The 17,529-nt window shown below is 41.3% G+C and overlaps 2 protein-coding genes across 4 annotated transcripts in view; both read right to left on the bottom strand.

Moving 5' to 3' along the window:
- Positions 1–456: 456 nt before the first annotated feature.
- Positions 457–13,846, bottom strand: mboat7 (membrane bound O-acyltransferase domain containing 7). Of its 3 annotated transcripts, none has more exons than XM_080425691.1 (9): positions 13,829–13,846; positions 12,751–12,834; positions 10,825–10,954; positions 8,137–8,263; positions 7,123–7,279; positions 5,980–6,175; positions 5,476–5,628; positions 4,426–4,602; positions 457–3,714 (listed from the first exon to the last, which is right to left on the bottom strand). In XM_080425691.1, the coding sequence occupies exons 2-9, from the start codon at positions 12,824–12,826 to the stop codon at positions 3,297–3,299; spliced, it is 1,434 nt and encodes a 477-aa protein (XP_080281817.1). In that variant the 5' UTR covers positions 12,827–12,834; positions 13,829–13,846; the 3' UTR covers positions 457–3,296. The 3 variants fall into 3 exon arrangements, with proteins under 3 accessions (XP_080281817.1, XP_080281815.1, XP_080281816.1); XM_080425689.1 differs by lacking the exon at positions 13,829–13,846 and adding an exon at positions 13,571–13,698 and having other exon boundaries at positions 12,751–12,829; XM_080425690.1 differs by lacking the exon at positions 13,829–13,846 and adding an exon at positions 13,575–13,698.
- A 461-nt stretch (positions 13,847–14,307) lies between these two features.
- The window catches only part of rps9 (ribosomal protein S9), a 3,694-nt gene continuing 472 nt past the window's right edge, over positions 14,308–17,529 (bottom strand). Inside the window, exons 2-5 of the mRNA XM_080426796.1 lie at positions 16,742–16,854; positions 16,117–16,239; positions 15,733–15,919; positions 14,308–14,561 (exon numbers count right to left, since the gene is read on the bottom strand). Coding sequence (XP_080282922.1) covers positions 14,387–14,561; positions 15,733–15,919; positions 16,117–16,239; positions 16,742–16,838 — 582 coding nt within the window. The 5' untranslated portion in view covers positions 16,839–16,854 and the 3' untranslated portion in view covers positions 14,308–14,386. The remainder of the gene's footprint in view (positions 14,562–15,732; positions 15,920–16,116; positions 16,240–16,741; positions 16,855–17,529) is intronic.

Genomic DNA, 17,529 nt, shown 5'->3' with positions numbered 1-17,529 from the left:
TTGGTAGGAAGCCGGGGTGTGTGTGTGCATGAGTGTGGGAGTGAGGGGGGGTTAATTATTTGCCAGTATGACTGTTGAACAAGACGTCACCGGAATGCACTCATTCTTCCATACAGTAAATAAAATAACAGTCAGTTGCTTACCCCTCTTTCTTATTACGTAGCTCTCGTCTTCTTAATTAAATATCAGTTAAACCGTCTTATTTTTTCTCTCCTCAACAGCTACACAGATAGGAAAGGTACGCAGTGACCTACAGTATATGTACTGTATAATCAATAATAAGTCATCTTCCAATGAACAATTAAACAACAACCTCTACTGAGTGTTTGTGTGTAAACATTGATATGTATTCCATGACTGAAACAGGAGTGGGTGTGTTACAATTGTCACCAAGTGTGAAATCGGTCAGCGACATACAAAAATAGCATAGAGGACAAAACACATACACAGCCTGGGGATGAGAGGAAAATAATTATAATTACATTTTAACTCTTACTGCAAGGGAACATGTTTGCATTTAGGATTTGGAACAGTTAACAGCAAAGGATAACATTACAAAACAACATACGCAAAGAATTGTACAGAAGTTGTAACTTTTAACTCACGAGGGTCTCTCACATTCTGATAAAGCAGGGAAATAATTGCCTCACAGTCTAAAGAACCGAGCTGACGTTAAAAGGGCATTTCACCAGTGTGCAAGTGTCTTGATGAAATGATGTAGAAAGAATATTATGGCCTAAAGCCTCACATACTGTTGGGCCCATACAGGTTTCAAACGGCTAGTAGAGAGAGGCTTGGGACTTTTATATACTCAAAACATTAGATCAAAGCATTACAATCAAATATATTTCATAACAGTTCAGATGAATTATGTGTGAAAATGCCCCCTTAAAAGCCTGTGAGCTCCAAATGTATAATGCATAACACATTCATCTAACAGCATATTTCCTATGCAGTTGTTCATCAGTAAAATGAGGCAGCCTATACACATTTTTTTTAACTTTGTATCAAATGTTTTTTGGTCCCAACCCAAGATGGTCCTTGATGGCAGTACAGTTTTGGCAGTGAACAAACTGTGGCGGAGTCTGCTTCAGATGACACCCTCTTTTTATCATGTTAACTACTCAGATTTGAACCACATTCCTAGATGGTTCGAAATGCAATTCAATTCTGTAGGATTGTGAACTGTGCATTACTGAGTCTTGTTTGTATGTTAGCCTAGGTAATGTAGGGCGAGCCTACTGTGGGAACTACCCTGAATTGGGAAGAATCTTTGTTGCATTTATTTGAATCCCTTCCCCTCGCTTATTATTTTTTCCCCAAATAAACGTTTCTCTTTTAATAAAAAAATCGGACTGTCGTTGGTGTTAGTTATACACAATATTTATAAATATATAACTTAACATATTGGAACATAAGTCTTTCGTGGAGTTCAGAGGGTGTAATCTGAAACAGCAGCAATGACAGACAACGCTGAAAAAAAAAACAGTAATCAAGAGTCAATGTAAAACAATCATTTTGAACAACATGTCTTGTCAAATGACGAGGCTACCACACAGGAATGCTTGACAGAGTGGCCACCACACAGGAATGCTTGACAGAGTACAGCGTGCAAAAGTGAGTGACCAAAACTATGAACTCAGTGGTGCCTCACAGCAGTCAACTACTTGAGAAGTAGTTCTGCTGCTCTGCCCTGGTGGCTTAAGCTTATTCAGGTAAGTGGACCCGGGCATGATTTATACTTCATTGCATGCAGTTATGCATGCCGGCGTCGTGCGGAGAAAATAGCCGATCTACAAGCTCACGTGTCGCATAACTTGTCGATCGGCAATTTTCTCTGCGCGACAACGTATAAATCAGGCTTAATGCAGGTAAACATTGTGATGGAAGACCGACTCGATCATCCAAATCATCCATTTCCTCCAACACCCAACCCACAGGTTTCTGCATGTAGGTCCTGGATGGCAATGGATAGTTATGTCAGACCCTGTGCTTTGGCAATGCGTCTTGTATGTTACGAGCAACTGAAATATGCCACATAACTTTCTGCGTCTATTTCAGCTTTTAAGTTATAAAGTCTCTACTGACCATTTCGACAGTGTTATCGGGGCTCAATATGAGAACATAATGTACGTCGAGACATATTCTATTCTATTGTCATTTTTATCAAAAGCAACTCCTGAAATGCATCTGCCTTACAAAGCCAAAGAGCAGTAACTGCAGCAGTAGTTAAACCAATGGCCTCAATGTTTATCTCCTGTTCCATCAAAAGTACTACTGGCACAGAACTATGTATGACTTGAAGCCCAAACTTCACCAGGATTAGGGGTCAAATTTGTGAATATAACAAAAATGTATAAACCTAATGCGTGTAATAAGTGCTCTACAAATTGTGGTGTTACAAAGTCTTTAACCTCTTTTCACCTCTTACCAGAAATGTAATACATTACTTTACAGTGTATCTGACCAGTGGAAAAATCACTTCCATTGTAATATGAAATCTAAGCGTCATGAGCTACTCTATGTTTAAACACTATGGTAGTTACTGTACTGCTGTTTGCTTTTGTAAGGCGGACGTTTCCATGGGAACTGTTGGAATGTGTAGTTAGTTTGGCTAGTCAACTGAACATCTATGGGCTCGATTCCCTTGGTCAGTGTGTTGGGAGATGTGATCACACTTATGTTCCACTGTTGTTGTAGCTACAGTCATCACTTCCAATGCAGGGAAGTTCATTTTGTTTTTTTTCTCTTACTCACTGAGGAAAGCATTGCAATGTCTCTGCGAGGTAGCAAACACCTGTTTGACCTCCGAGCTAGTTTAAAAGCATTTGTATGAAAACTGGACTCGGAAATTGGTGCTGAATAATCTCACAATTGTGCATACTGTACATTTGCAAATTTGCTCAAATTTACAAAAGGTAGAGTGAATAAAGGTATACTGTATACATCCCCCAATTGTACCACTCAAAACAACATTCACTGAGCTTAAGCATTGTTCCAACGCCTCTCTCAATAATATTTCAAACTTTACAACAAAACATCCTCCGTTGGCTATTGTAACTTCGGTTTCATATAACCATTGACCCACTGACGCTTCTCATCGATGATGGCATGAAATAACCCTTTCCCGAACCTGACAGGAAAAACAGCAGACCCGTGTAGACATTTGCAACCGGTACAGGTGAGCGACAGATAGCACAATGAAGGCTGTTAAATTGAAGTCTCGCAGTGTCCCTTCCCCGAACGTCACCCAAAAACATCCGGCCAATTCACCCGGATACCTACAGTATATACGTTCAGTCTTTCTTCTCCCGTATTTCCTCTTTCGTGTCCTCTACCTTGTCTCCTCCGTCTGTCTTCTCTCCGTCCTTGCTCCTCTTGCCTTCCCTCTTGCCTCCTGCCTTCAGCAGCCTGCCGAGCACGATGCAGCCGGCGGCGATGACGTGCATGATGAAGTAGATGGAGGTCCAGTAGCTGACGGTGTCGTCGGCTCTCAGCAGGACGAAGCCCATGCACATGTAGTCGTAGGCCCTCATCTTCAGGAACCAGTGGACCCAGTCGAACGCGCTCTGGCCCCGGGGCCCCAGCTTGGCCCTGACGGACGCCTCCATGGCGGACTCGGCGGCGATGCAAAGCGGGATGGTGAGGAAGGAGAGGTAGTAGCCGACGTGCAGGCCGTGCCAGTAGGCGCTGATCAGCATGGTCCAGCCAGCTCTGGATGGTAGAGGGAGGAGGGAGTGATGCCGTTAAAAGGTACTGCACACCTGCACAGGTGTTTATTGTTTGCAGTTATTATGGCTGATCAGATCTAACCTCTTGTTAGCTTTTCTTGCACCTGTAAGGGTGGGACAACCTACAGCTTTAAGGCTGTGTTCCAATATAGATCAGAATGTTTGTAAACAAACTACACGTTTGCGGTAGGGCGGTATTTCCGGGTAGGGTAGAGTCTATGGATATTTACACTATATAAAATAAAGTGTCCAGAACAGTAGCTATGTCTAGTCTGTAAGTAAGTAGGTCGGAGAGGCTTATTGTTGGTATCGGCCGAGAACGCGGGCTACTCACAATGCAACGTCTGTGACCTTATACTGTAGATCAGTTATTTTTGAAAAAATGTCGTTGATGTATAACATTTATAAAAGCCCACACTTGTCGGTTATGTGATTGATTGAAAAAGGAATCGATACAATAATCGCTTAGAAAATAATCCATCGTTGCAGCCCTACAGCAGACATGTTGACGGGTAAACGCAGCTGAAGCTAATGACGTTAATCGAGGGAGTGCATCATCATTTAGATTCACTGACGGCTATTTTAGATTCACTGCCCCCGAGCCTGGCCTTTTAAAAACAGCATTTACAGATGGATTCCTCCCAAATGTGTACTGTATCCATAAAGCCATTTCATTCTCTGCGGTTGTCCTTACCTGAGAGCATAGGATTTGAAGGGGGCGTTGGGGTAGATGTAGTGGTGCAGCCACCACTGCACCGTCATGTTCCAGTAGCGCATGCCATGTCGCACCTTCACGCAGAAGTCTGTGTTGTAGCAGTCAATGTTCTGGATGGTTCTGAAGTCATACGCCACTGGAGCGTTGGGATCAGGGCTGGGCCAATGAAGACAACAAGGTTTTTTAGCAACAACTCATTTTCAACTGATAAAGACCACTGGTTCTCAAAACCTTTTCATTTCAAGGACCCCCACAACTTTGAGAGTGTACAAAATGGAACCAAATGGTCACATTAGGGTCCATTTGGTTCCATTTGTACAGTCTTACAGGTACATAGCTGTAAGGGTCCACTGTATCTCTATGTGTGTGTGTGTGTTATAAACAAGGGAGGGGGTCTAGTATAGACCCCTGGGACCCCTGGGAGACTCCTTGTCAACTAAGTAGTATGGGGTTTCTACTGTAAGTGGTTAATGCTTTAAGTCTATGTATAAATCTGTAAATTCAGCAAACAGTGCCCTAGTCACTGCCTCCAGAGGAGCTGCTCCGTGGCTGTCAGCAGACGACCATATAGCCTCCAGATATGAATGCATGTACCATAACTGAGACACTATAATGACATCATCACATAGGTCACTTATTTGAACGCGCACGTCTCCTCCAAACGACACGTTTTGGGAGCACTCCAAGTTGAATATATCTACATTTTATCCACACATCAATGTCACCCTCTGGTCAACTGAACAATCAAATCATTAGAGAAGGGACTTTACATGACCTCAAACTTTTCATTGCCCTAGCAGCGAGAACCACTGTAACGCAGTGGTTCTCAAAGTGGGGTCCGGTGACCCCCGGGGGTCCTCGAAGGGGTTCCAGTGGGTCCCCAGCAAAGTTTGTTAACATTACATCAAAATCAGTTTAACCACTTGAGCCCTATTTTATACTTTGGCTAGCCTATGAGATCAGGCCTTAAAAGGCGTATCCATTCTCAGCCACTTTCACCTGTATAAATAAAGATTTAAAAACATGTACCTGTACTTCACAGTGGGTCCTCCTCCGGGTTTGGACATGGCTCCCTCTGGGTAGCAGCCTAACCCTGCACTGATACAACCAGCCTCTGCACCACACCACGCCGCATAGAAACGCATCCGAAACACAAAGAACACTGCTACCATGTAGAACAACCTGGAGAGAGAAAGAGAGGTGGTCATGTTACCTTGGGGGACATGACCAAGACATTGTTCAACATCCGGCGGTTGTCATTTCTACCACAGCTTTTAGAAATGTGTCTGTGTGCTCATGACAGACTTTCGACAGGACATTAGAACCAATTTTCACCTTTAATATCCAGATAATATCTTAATATCCAGATAATATCTTAATGCAAGTTGCAAATGGGGTCTTAGATACACATACACTGTGTAGTGTAGCCCTGTACAATAGCCCATATTAACAGTCGCTGAAACCAAAAATGACAAAACCAAACAGGACAGACCTACGGCACATCCTTGCATCACACTCCAAGTGTCACAATACCTGAAGAGGAAGTGGCGGTCCAGGAACTCCTCTGCGCGTACGTACGTCAGGGGAAAGACGGAGTTCACGGCGAGGAACAGAGCCCCGTACATGGGAACCAGCTTCAGTCTTTGCAGACATGGGGTCCAGCCCGGCAGGCTGAGAGGACTGGGCTGCCTCAGCCAGTCCATGTAGGTCTGGTAACGGAAGAACGGGCCTTCGGGGAAACCGAGGGAGGAGATAAGGGGATGACGGTTGCCATAGAGAGAGAAAAGGAGTAATAAGATTAAAAGGAATACAAGGCGGTAAGAAATATAAGAGACGATGTGAACAGAATAAAAGGGAGGAACAGCTCAGAAGGAGGAAGGGGTGAAGGTGGATGGATGAAGGGTTAAGTCATTAAAGAAAGATATGGGGAGTTACGTGAAAACACTGGAACTAATTTGAAAGAGAGTGAAAACGTATATATGGACTCACACAAGATTGAACAAGTGGCAGAAGGCGAGACAAAGAGAGACGAGAGTTAAAATGGATGCAAACGTAAAGATCACGTCGGACAATACAAATGACTTGTTAACACAAACACAAACATCATGGCTCAAGTTTCAAACATTTATGCAAACGTATAAACAGAAAGAACTTCAAGCTCCAGTCCCAAAATGTATGCTACTTCATTATTAACTCTCTCAGTGCCAATGAAATAAAAAAATATGTTCATACTGTGCCAGCAATTCTTTTTTTTTTTAAGTAAAAAGAAAAGTGCTCAGGAGCCGAGATACAGCCTTTTTCAGTAATAAGTTAAACAAGAAGTGAATGGAGCAGCAAATCTTCGGATCACGATATCTTGGGTTCTGAACATTCTTATCCAAAAACAATTATAATAATAATATTATTATTATTTATTTTTTAAACTCTGGATTTTTCGTTCTTGGCACTGAGGGCATTCAGAAAAAAACTCGGGATAACTTGTGGCTTGACACTGAGAGAGTTAAGATCTGTGATTACGAAATGTAGAAGAGGCGATTATTTCTGCCTTCTACAAAAACTGCCTCGAGGAAAAACTAAAGCTTTTGCAAAAAGCTGTCAGCAGCTTTACAAACTGAATAGAGATCCGTAATACTTATTATTATTATTATTATTCAATGTTCCCCAGAGCAGACTTACCTGTCATTATGCCGACATAGCAGTAGCTATAGGACAGAATGTCATAGAGGGAGGGTTCCTGAGATAGGCCCCCGATCACAGGAGACTTGGAAAATGAGCTCACTTCGTTTTTCTTCTCCAGGTGGTAACTACGGATCTCATTGGCCAGGCTCACCATCTGGATTGAAAACAACAACTTGACTCAATACAAGATAATGATGTATCATTTTAGGACATTTCTGTTTTATTGAGAGGTCATGCTACAGGTCATGGGGCTGGACTATATCCAAGGACTTCACAGGACTACACTGTCTGAGAGACACGGAGGCCCTTGTAAGATGCTGTTTGCCACCATAGTGCTCTTAGGCTCTGTCTTTCTAGTGAATCTAGTTTCAATTCAAAATCGTATTGTTCAGGGTGTAACAATGTCACTTTTTCATGACAGGCTCTGGCCAAAGCGTGTACTGACTGTAGCTGAGCACACACAGCCAAGAAGGCAGTCATCAGGAAGTGCATCTGCTCTAAATTTAAACCTAAAAAAACCACTATTCCTACTTTAACCCATTAAGACCTGAAGCCGATTCTACAAATGTCTTCTAAATCCCAGCAGTTTTCTGAAAGAAAACGTATGTTTCTATATCAGTGGTGCTCAAACTTTTTTATGTCAAGGACCCCCAAAATGATATGTATTTGGCCGCCGACCCCATCTCAAAATATGTTGTTCCAGGGAACCCCCAGAAGCAAAGATCTGAGTTAAAAATGTTCGCTTTACAATAATATATATTCAAAGATTTGCACACATTTTCACGATTTTTCAAAAATAGCAGATCTACAAGCTCATAGCGCGGCACTCGGTGCCGCGCTATGAGCTTGTATATCTGCTATTTTTGAATAGCCAAAGTGTAAACTAATGCTTTTTAGCTCAAATCAAAAAATGACATGCGTTCCAGGTATACAGTACATGGGATAGATAAGAAGGTCAGTCGGACTTGGTGGACGGCCTGAACCTGCAAAGCTGAGCAGAGTTTCGGGTACCTTGAGTGTGAGGAGCAGCTGGATGGCATTGGCAAATGGTGTCGGTGGAGGTAGACCACACCACGTGACCAGTCTGAAGAAGAGGAGGTAGAGGAAGGTCCAGGCCAGGGAGATAGCAGGGGCATTCCTGGTTGACATACAAAGTCATAGAACATCGTTTTGTAAAGTTCAGCAGAACAGACTAACAGACCAGTTAAAGGCTACAGCAGTGATATTCAACTGGCGGCCCGCGGGCCAAATCCGGCCCCAGCTGAGCTTTCTTGTGGCCCCTGGAACACATTCCATTGTAAAAATAAATGTACAACATTATTATTAGATGGTTGGTTGTACAGAATGACCATTTTGAATGTTTTTCATAACCGTTAACCGAAGCTCGTTAATAGTTAACCAACCAATAGCCCGATAAGAATAAAACGTAGGCTACTGTTTAGAAAGGTTTGGGTTTCCTAATATACTACTGTAGATCTGCTGTGCTGCGTGTTGTTGTAGCACGTCTGGGGTAGCTAGATTAGGCAGGGGGCCACAAATTACTTGAAGTTGTGGGCCACAAGACCGTGACAACACACATGAAAACAAATGTTCATAGTTAAACGAGACCATTGAGGAATTCATAACTGGTTGGTTAAAGGGTTCACTTATTGTGCTATTATTTTATTTATTTTTTGGTGCAAAGGTACAGATACTGTATCTTACCTGAAAGATATTATAGTCAACCCTAAGAAAATCACTTGTAAAGTGTTCAGGTAGCTCATCGTATGTACTAAGAAAAAGTGTTAAGATGTATTTAAGTATCAAAAGTAAAAGTACAAGTTTCAAAAGTAGAAGTATTAAAAACCTTTTCATGGGTACAATGAAACCAAACAGCCAGAAATGTTGTCTACTTCTCTCTACTTTCTGAATAATCTTTCAAGTAGTTCAGCTGTTTTTTCAAGTAGCTATATCACTTCATTTCAGTGGCATATCAACATAAAAAAGCACAACAGATGAGTTTTGAGTCCATTTCATCCATCACATGGCATCCATTTGTAGCTATTTCTGAGTGGCTTCGAGTGGCTTTCAAATCAATGAATTGGTTAGTTTTGAGTGGATTTTGTTCGATCTTTTTGTTTGATCTTCCATCTTCTACATCTCCATCCACTTGTAGGTTTTACACAGTATGATTCGTTCATCCTCAATAGTGCCCTGGGCTGAATGATGGTCTAACTCTCCACTATTAATGAAATGCGTCATAAGAGCTTGTGCTCTTATCAGCCGGATGCTCAAAAACTTAAAAAAGCCAGAACCTTTCCTTCATACGAACATGTAAACACTTCACCTTGCCAACCTGGCTCCAATTCTCTTCTCACAAAGACGAGGGACCCGCGCACAGAACACTGACATATCTACTTCCTATTTTCTCAATATCCAAATCAAAGCCTGTGCATTATAAAGGACTGGCACAAAAATGATCCTATCAAACATCAAAAGCCATGAGTGCAGTATGAAGCAGGCCCTATTAAGTTACCATAATGGACACAATATGTCCATTATTGTGTCCTATATAGCACACACAACAAACAGTCAAACGGTTAACCACGAACACGGTTTTGTGGCCGCCGACTTCAAGTCATTTTACAATTGTGTCCCCCTGCCTAATCTAGTTGAATACCCCTGACCTAAAGCATAACCACCACCTAGAATATTGTCTCGACTCCTATTGTGCCTCATCGATTGCTGATTGATTCAGAATTCCACGACACAAGACAGCAATTATGCTTTCTTGTGGGCAAAAACCATGAGGGATTTGCACCAGGAAAGAAACCAAATCAATAAGACCCAAAATATACTTAACATATTGTAAGTACATGAAGGCGGATGCTGTTACTATTCTAAAATGTGTCACCTGAAATGATACACTCATAGAAAAAAAAAACAAGATTGCTCAGTGCCTTTCACGCTATTTCTGATCAGATCAAAGTATTTAACAAGTCAGCTGATGTTTATATGCATTTAAATACCCAGTGTTTCATAGCTTGTGATAGTGACATCATCTTTTTTTCTTTTTTTTTTGTAGTGTTATTTTTTTTTTGCTGTTTTTTTTTTAATGATATTCGAACTGTGGTGCCACTATATATGTCTATGAATTGAATACCAAGGCCCTCATTGGAAACAAGTCCGCAAGGACTTTTATGAACGGACCTGTTAGACAAAGTATTTTAAATGTAACTGTGCTGTTTTACATTTTTTGCCTAATAAAATATTCAATCAAAATCAATCAATCTATCTACGCGACAGCCCTGCCGTTGTAGTAGACAACAAAAGTTGTGCTTCGGTCTCATTGTCAATTTATAATTTGAGGAAACTCTGACATAGTATCCGCTAAAACTGAAAATGAGGGCGACATACTGTAAGGTGCTGTATTCACTGAACTCTCTCATGGTTAAGATTTTTTTTTAAAACAAACAGCAGGGGGCGATCTGAACCCCTTCCCTTCCGGTAGCAAGCAGCAACAGGATGATGCCTAATTCAGACTTCTGCTCTTCTGCTTTATCTTTCACAACATTGCGTTTTTCAAATTGAACTCTGTGGGTTCATTGCTTCTGCTGGAGTACAAGTACTCACGTTGAGTATGTACAGTACAGTACAACCTGAACCTGTCATATACGTGAACTATTTTACAAAAACATTTGACTCTGGCCTCGCTCTCACCTCCAACTGGTTTTGATGATGATCCATGTTCCAATCACTGTCACCAGAGAGTGCAGAGTGTGGATCTGACAGGTTGCTATGGCAACAGTCAGACCTAAGAGCAAAGATGCCCCTTGCTTCACAGGAGGACCTGGAATGAGAATAGTCAAGGCAAAGCAAATGCAACATAGTTAATACAGTGTCTGTATTCAGAAACAAAGCATATTCAGGTATTGTGGTCTAAACAGTGCTGGTTGACAGTCTGACCCATGGGGACATAGATAGAATGGTACAAAACATACAGTCAACTTTTACTGAAGAGAAGGCAAGATGGTACAAGTAACATGCTGTCATGATGACAGAGGATCTCTCTTGAGTATTTGGGAATGGCTGATAGTGATTTATCCTGTGCACATTGATTAGATTGATGCACAACAGTTATGCAGTTACACCCAACCCTAGAACCCAATTAATCTGATTCAGGCCTGTTGTGACTGATTAAATCAGCCACCACCCACACAACAAAACATATTACACAAAAACAACAGAAAAGCACAACATGTGCTCCATTGGGAAAACTTGATCTCTTGGCCCAGACAGCCTTCATCAGGAGAAGATGTCTTGTTTTTGTTTCCATCTGATGAAAGCCATCTGGGCACAAACATTTATTTGATTGATTTGATTTATTTGATTTGCACAACAGTTATATAAACATAAGCATAACATAATAGCTTTATGTTACAGTATTAGTTGTTGTGCCGGTGAGGTAAGAAACCCTGGGGGGCTTATGCGAGTACCTCACCGTTTACATTACCTATAGATTTATTTATTTAATAACATCATGTTTTTGTGAATAAAGAGATACTTTAATGGAGCGAGTGTTGCACCTCTGTAGGTGAAGGGTAAAATACAGACAAGTGGCTGCAAATGACCATTGGTCACTCATAGAAAAACCTGCTATATAGCCAGCAGCACCTCAATATTCGTCCCGCCATAACATCACAAATTCAGACAACAGATAGCCTATCTATCTGGCTTTATTTGTATATTCTATATACAGCTACTGAAACAGGCAACGAAATATAACTACTAATAGCTCACTAGCAGAATAATTAAACACCTTAAATTGTTTGGGGGTACATTTTTGCTGAAAGCCATAGTGTAGAGTGTCTTCAACAGGGGTTCCGGGACCCCTAGGGGATCCTCAGAGTTACTACAGGGGGTCCGCCAAATCTTTGTGTGATACATATATTTTTTACCTTAACCACTTGAACCCTAGCATCCCTTTTCTGAGTGAGTTTGTAGATCGGCTATTTTTGGTATAGGTGTAGAGGGGAAAAAAGGGCAGACCAAGTAAACAAAAAAAGTTTAATCTGAAACACAATTTTATACAATATAGAGGGGGTCCCTGCTTCATCTCTCTCTTAGCTAGGGGGTCCTTGGCCTGAAAACGTTGAAGACCCCTGGTGTAGCTAGGTGAGTTAAAGGAGGAGTTCACCCAAAAAATGACTTATTTTCTATCAATTGCACACCCTATGAAGCCTTGAATCCATGGATTCTTTTTTGTTTTTGTCGCATTCTTAAGCTAATAATTTGATTCCCGTCTAGTACCGGCTAATGTATCCGGTAGGAGACACAAAGTAGATTATTTGTGTCTCCTACCGGAAATACACACGGTCATCAAATTATTGTCTTTCCACAAAAACTAAAATAAATCCATGAAATCAAGGCTTCATGGGGTGTGTAATTGATAGAAAATAAGTAATTTTTTGGGTGAACTTCTCCTTTAAGTTCAAACCCAAGTGACAGTCTATCTATGCATACATACTGTAGTCTACTCTACTGTACACAATAACTTGCCACCACCAGACAGTACTGCAATCTAACAGATTATTATTTGCTGAATGCCATTGTGTTCATTAAAAGGGTTTCATCCATAATACTCACTGAGATAACGGAATAGGAATCCCACAGGGATGGAGGCAGCGAGGACGCCCAGATACACCAGCTCATCAGGAGACATTCTCTCTGCTAGTAGCAAATCAACACATTCATGTTCAAACCAAAGTGATCGGATCACCGACTTAGTAGCCTCTATACGATATAGAATTGAGGATTGATATTTCCTACGACGTATCTCTGTGTATTAGAATGAAGCCTGTCTTTTGAATGACTTCTTGTCACCCCAGAGAGGAACAGCTACAGTGATGGAAGAAGTACTCACATTGTTTACTTAAGTGCAATGTAGAGTTACAAGTAAAAGTCCGGTAATAAAAAATATACTTGAGTTAAAGTACAAAAGTATTGGCATCAAACTACTCATTATGCAGAATGTACCCTTTCACAAGTTTACCATATGTATAAAATGTATACAAATCTTTTGAAAATAATGTAGAGTAAAAGTACAATATTTGCCTCTGAGATGTAGTGGAGTAGAAGTATAAGTACCGAACATTGGAAATGTTCCATTAAAGTAAACCACACATTGTAGGAAGTTAGTTAATGGCATGATACAACTGAAATGAACACTCACTCGTTTAGCCAGTTGTAGTGTTATACAATCAAAACATAATCCAACATAATCATCATTATGAAAATGCCAACTATTGAGCAGCCAGTGAAATGAGGAAAAGGCTGGATTGCCATGTTAGCCTGGCTCAGACAGAATGACATGATGTTAGCCTCATAGCCTAGCCATTTCGTTTCATTTCAACGAGGGCACTGTACAGATTTACAACTTATGTATAAGAGGACAAACAAACATCACTTACATTTTAGTAAAATTCACCGCAGCTTGTATACATCAAGCATTCATGCCGGCGTCAAACTCTGCTATTATAGCTGCTCCATTTAGCTAGCTGGTTTAAGAGGTCTGTCAACGTAGGGTACTTTTATACCTTTTTAATGCATGACTGAGGCATCATTTCCTTGGCTAAGCTAATAGTCCCGACAAGCGAGAACATGCGCTCCATTCGAAGCCTCTTTTCAACTTTGATGCTTTTTTATTAACCAGCATAAGCTTTACCTTGGATAGCAGGACTTTCTAGATGAATGCTTAGAATTTAGAATTGGGGCCAAAAATTACCCTATGCGCCGTGTTGCTCAATCTCAGTAGACTTCCTGGTTGTAAATATGCTACACAAACTACCTGAGGGGCGTGGACGATAGTTTGTGTTGGGTCTATGTTTATTTACATGCATACTTATGAGACTTTTATATTGTGACAATCTGGGAACCCAGAACCAAATGAGAAGGAAAAACAGCGCCCTCTGCTGTTTGTAACGCAGAGCAGAATCTGTTCTTGAGAGATTAGTATTGTGATAGATTTAATCTCGTTAGCAAATGCTATAAGAATCAATTCAAGGATGCCATTAGGAAAATATACCAAGTGTCATTTACTTAAAAATAAATATTTCACATGCTAATTCAACCCTGTCAAGTGATATTACACTGTTAACCAGACATTCATCAGTTGGCATTGCAGACATAAAGAACAGACATGAATTTCTGGTCAAAACAAGATCTTTATTGACAACAAAACGGCAGGGAAATGCATCAGAACAGACTTCTTTAGGCCTCTAGTTTAGTCCTCCTCCTCATCATCTCCTGCTGCAGGAGCCGTGGCCTTCTTGGCGTTCTTGCGCTTGACGCGGCCAGGGCGTCCACCACCATAGGGAGACCTCAGGGAGAAGTCAATGTGCTTCTGGCTGTCCAGACGAACCACGAATGATGGTATATTCACCACCTGTTTACGCACACTGGAAGACACAGGGGGGAAAGATTATTAAGGGTCACAAATGAACCCGTTAACCAATTTCATGTTGTGGTTGCAAGAGGACACAAGTGGCGGGAAAACCACCACCACCTGCCTGTGCAGACACTACAAATCACAGGAGACGTGTGGAAACTTATAATGCACTTGGCATGTTGGATAAATGTCAAGTTTCTGCTTGTTGGCTCAGGTGTAAGGAAATAGTTAATGTGCTTACTGAGCGATTAGTCATTTCACAGGCTGGAGGAGGTGTAAGCTACTGTGATGCTCAAGTGAAATTTATTCAGTACAATGTTTCAGCCTGTATGGTCTTAGTCGGGTACAATTCATGTACCCAACGAAGACCTTATGGGTCGAAACATACTTAACCTTAGTGTGCAGATAGTTTTTCTTGTACCATTTTCCAACCTGCACCTGTTCAAATTTCTGATAGTTTTTCTTGTACCATTTTACAAAAAATTCTGTTTGACGTGGGTGTACCATCTTGGACTGCAACTACATGTTCAGGTTTTAAAAGCCAAGGGAAAAAGCTGGCAAGAAACCAAATAAGAGCTCTTGCGTACATATTTGCTCTGTCGGTACATAAATTCTTATAACAGGCCTCATTGACGAGGAATTCATGACACCACAGGAAATCTGAGGAATTCATTTAAATCATTGGCCTCTGTAATGAAAGCATGTACTACATTTACTCCATTGCCACAAAAAGTCATTGAGATAGTGGCTGTGATTGGTATAGTCTGTACCTTTCACTTGCCCGAGGTGCAATCCCCCATACCTGACAGCCAAAAGGCCATGGTGAAAGTCTGCCACCTCTTGGTTGGGAGGATTGGCTCTGGGCCAGTGGTCACAATGGGTCCCGACCCACTGTTTGGGAAACAGTGCACTAGGCAATGTCTACCGACAAGGTATACGGCTTTGAGACCGAATTGACCTTGCAGAAATGTTTAATTGACCTCAGCGATAGCACTTGGTAGACCTCTGATGAAAGAGGAAGCATTGAAAAAGCATTGAGTCCAGAGCTGTGTAACGACCTGTAATGCTGTTACGTTGTAACGACTATACAGTTGCATGTGAAAAAAAAGATTTATGCAATTACGCTCTGCTTTAGCTTAATCTTTCACCACAAATGCAGGCAGTCATTCCTCTCCACTTACCGGATGTGCCTCTGGCGGATCAGGACGCGAGCATGGTGAATGGACTTGGCAAGCCCCAGTTTGAAGACTTGTGTCTGGAGCCGACGCTCCATGAAGTCTTCAACCTTCAGGCCGAGGATGTAATCGAGCTTCATCTTACCCTCATCCAGCACACCGATCCTCACCAAACGTCTCAGCAGGGCGTTACCTAATAGACAAGGAACACAGGACCACTTAAGCCAGCATATAAGGTTGGTCATGTCCCTCAACTTCTCAAACTAAGTACCAGAGCATTTGTTGGCCTCATGATGAGGAATTCATGACACCACAGAGAGTCTGACAGTTGAAATATTAAATCATCGGCCGGTACCAAAATAGAATTAAGAAAAACCTAGTCAAACATACCCTCGAACAGACGCTTGGGTTCCTTCTCATCCAGAGTCAGCAGCTCTCTGGCAGCCTTGCGGATCTTGGCCAGGGTGAACTTGACCCTCCACACCTCACGCTTGTTCCTCAGACCATACTCGCCTGAAAGAAGCAATAAAGAGATATTTTACCACTTGAACCCCCACATTCATATTCCTGGGGGAACATTAGCAAAAAACAGCAGATCTACAAGCTCACAACTAGATAATGTTTAGCAAAGAGATTTGGTGTAGCCGGAAAAAAAGCAGTCCAAGTACAGAGCCAACTCAGGTCCGATTTACAAATCTAAAGGGTTTTAAGTGGTCAAGAGCATCAAGATGCTCACAACTAAGCATTTAAAGCCATGCAGACACAGTAAGGATTTTAAGTAACAGTGTCACATGTTTGTTCTGTCAGTACAAAAAAAAGTCTTTAACAGGCCTCATTGACGAGGAATTCATGACACCACAGGAAATCTGAGGAATTCATTTAAATCACTGGCCTCTAATTAAAGCATGTTGAAACATGTACTACACAGATGTTTACTAGATTGTAGATCAATAGCTGCTACTGATGTTGTCCTGAGACAGCTATGTGGTTAATAAAATAAACTGAGGTGTCATACCAATGAGTTTCAACTCCTGGTCGAGACGGGACTTCTCGAATGGACGACGAGGCGTGACATAAGTCTTGCGACAAACCCAGCTCCTGGCAACGGGCATGGTTGCCTAGTTGTGCCTGTGGGTACAAGATATGTTACATTAGCAAAGCACTGAATAAGACCGACACAAACCATTTTCTAAAGCAGGTGAGGTAATACATCAAGATTTTAAAGCACAACATATTCTACTTAAGTGGGAAATATGACTTGATCATGGCCTTTATCAAATAAAACTACCTTAAATGCATAAAGTAATGTTAAATCCATTTAATTAAAAATCAGGAAAAGTAAATACATCTTCTGGTTTAACTCAAAACTATTGATATTTTCTCATGCCAATGTTTACGTTTCATTGTTAGCGATATATTCCCTGACCCGTGATTGCCACGATTGACTAGCCTAATCTATATCTGCAAAGTAACTAATAACTCTAGTTTTCAAATAAGAGTAAAAGTACAATATTTGTCTCTAGGATGTAGTAGAGTAGAAGTTACTACTATAGTATATAGTTGACATGTAACCTACAAGGTTCAGAGCGTTTCAAAAATAGTGTATGTAGGTCTCAGATACAATGGAAAGATTTATCCATCAGGCTTCAGCGTGGTGCATGGTTTATCATCACAGACCATAGACAACTTTCACAGGGTTTGTGCTACTGGTGATCAAGTTGATCATTGATCAAGGTGATCATTATATGTCATCTTTATTTTGATGGTGCTACCATCATGTTTACGTGAGAAACATTGGATGAG

The sequence above is a fragment of the Gymnoscopelus braueri genome, assembly GCF_963280865.1.
Source record: "Gymnoscopelus braueri genome assembly, chromosome: 4".
NCBI classification, from domain to species: Eukaryota; Metazoa; Chordata; class Actinopteri; order Myctophiformes; family Myctophidae; genus Gymnoscopelus; species Gymnoscopelus braueri.
This window is presented reverse-complemented; position numbering and strand designations above follow the sequence as displayed.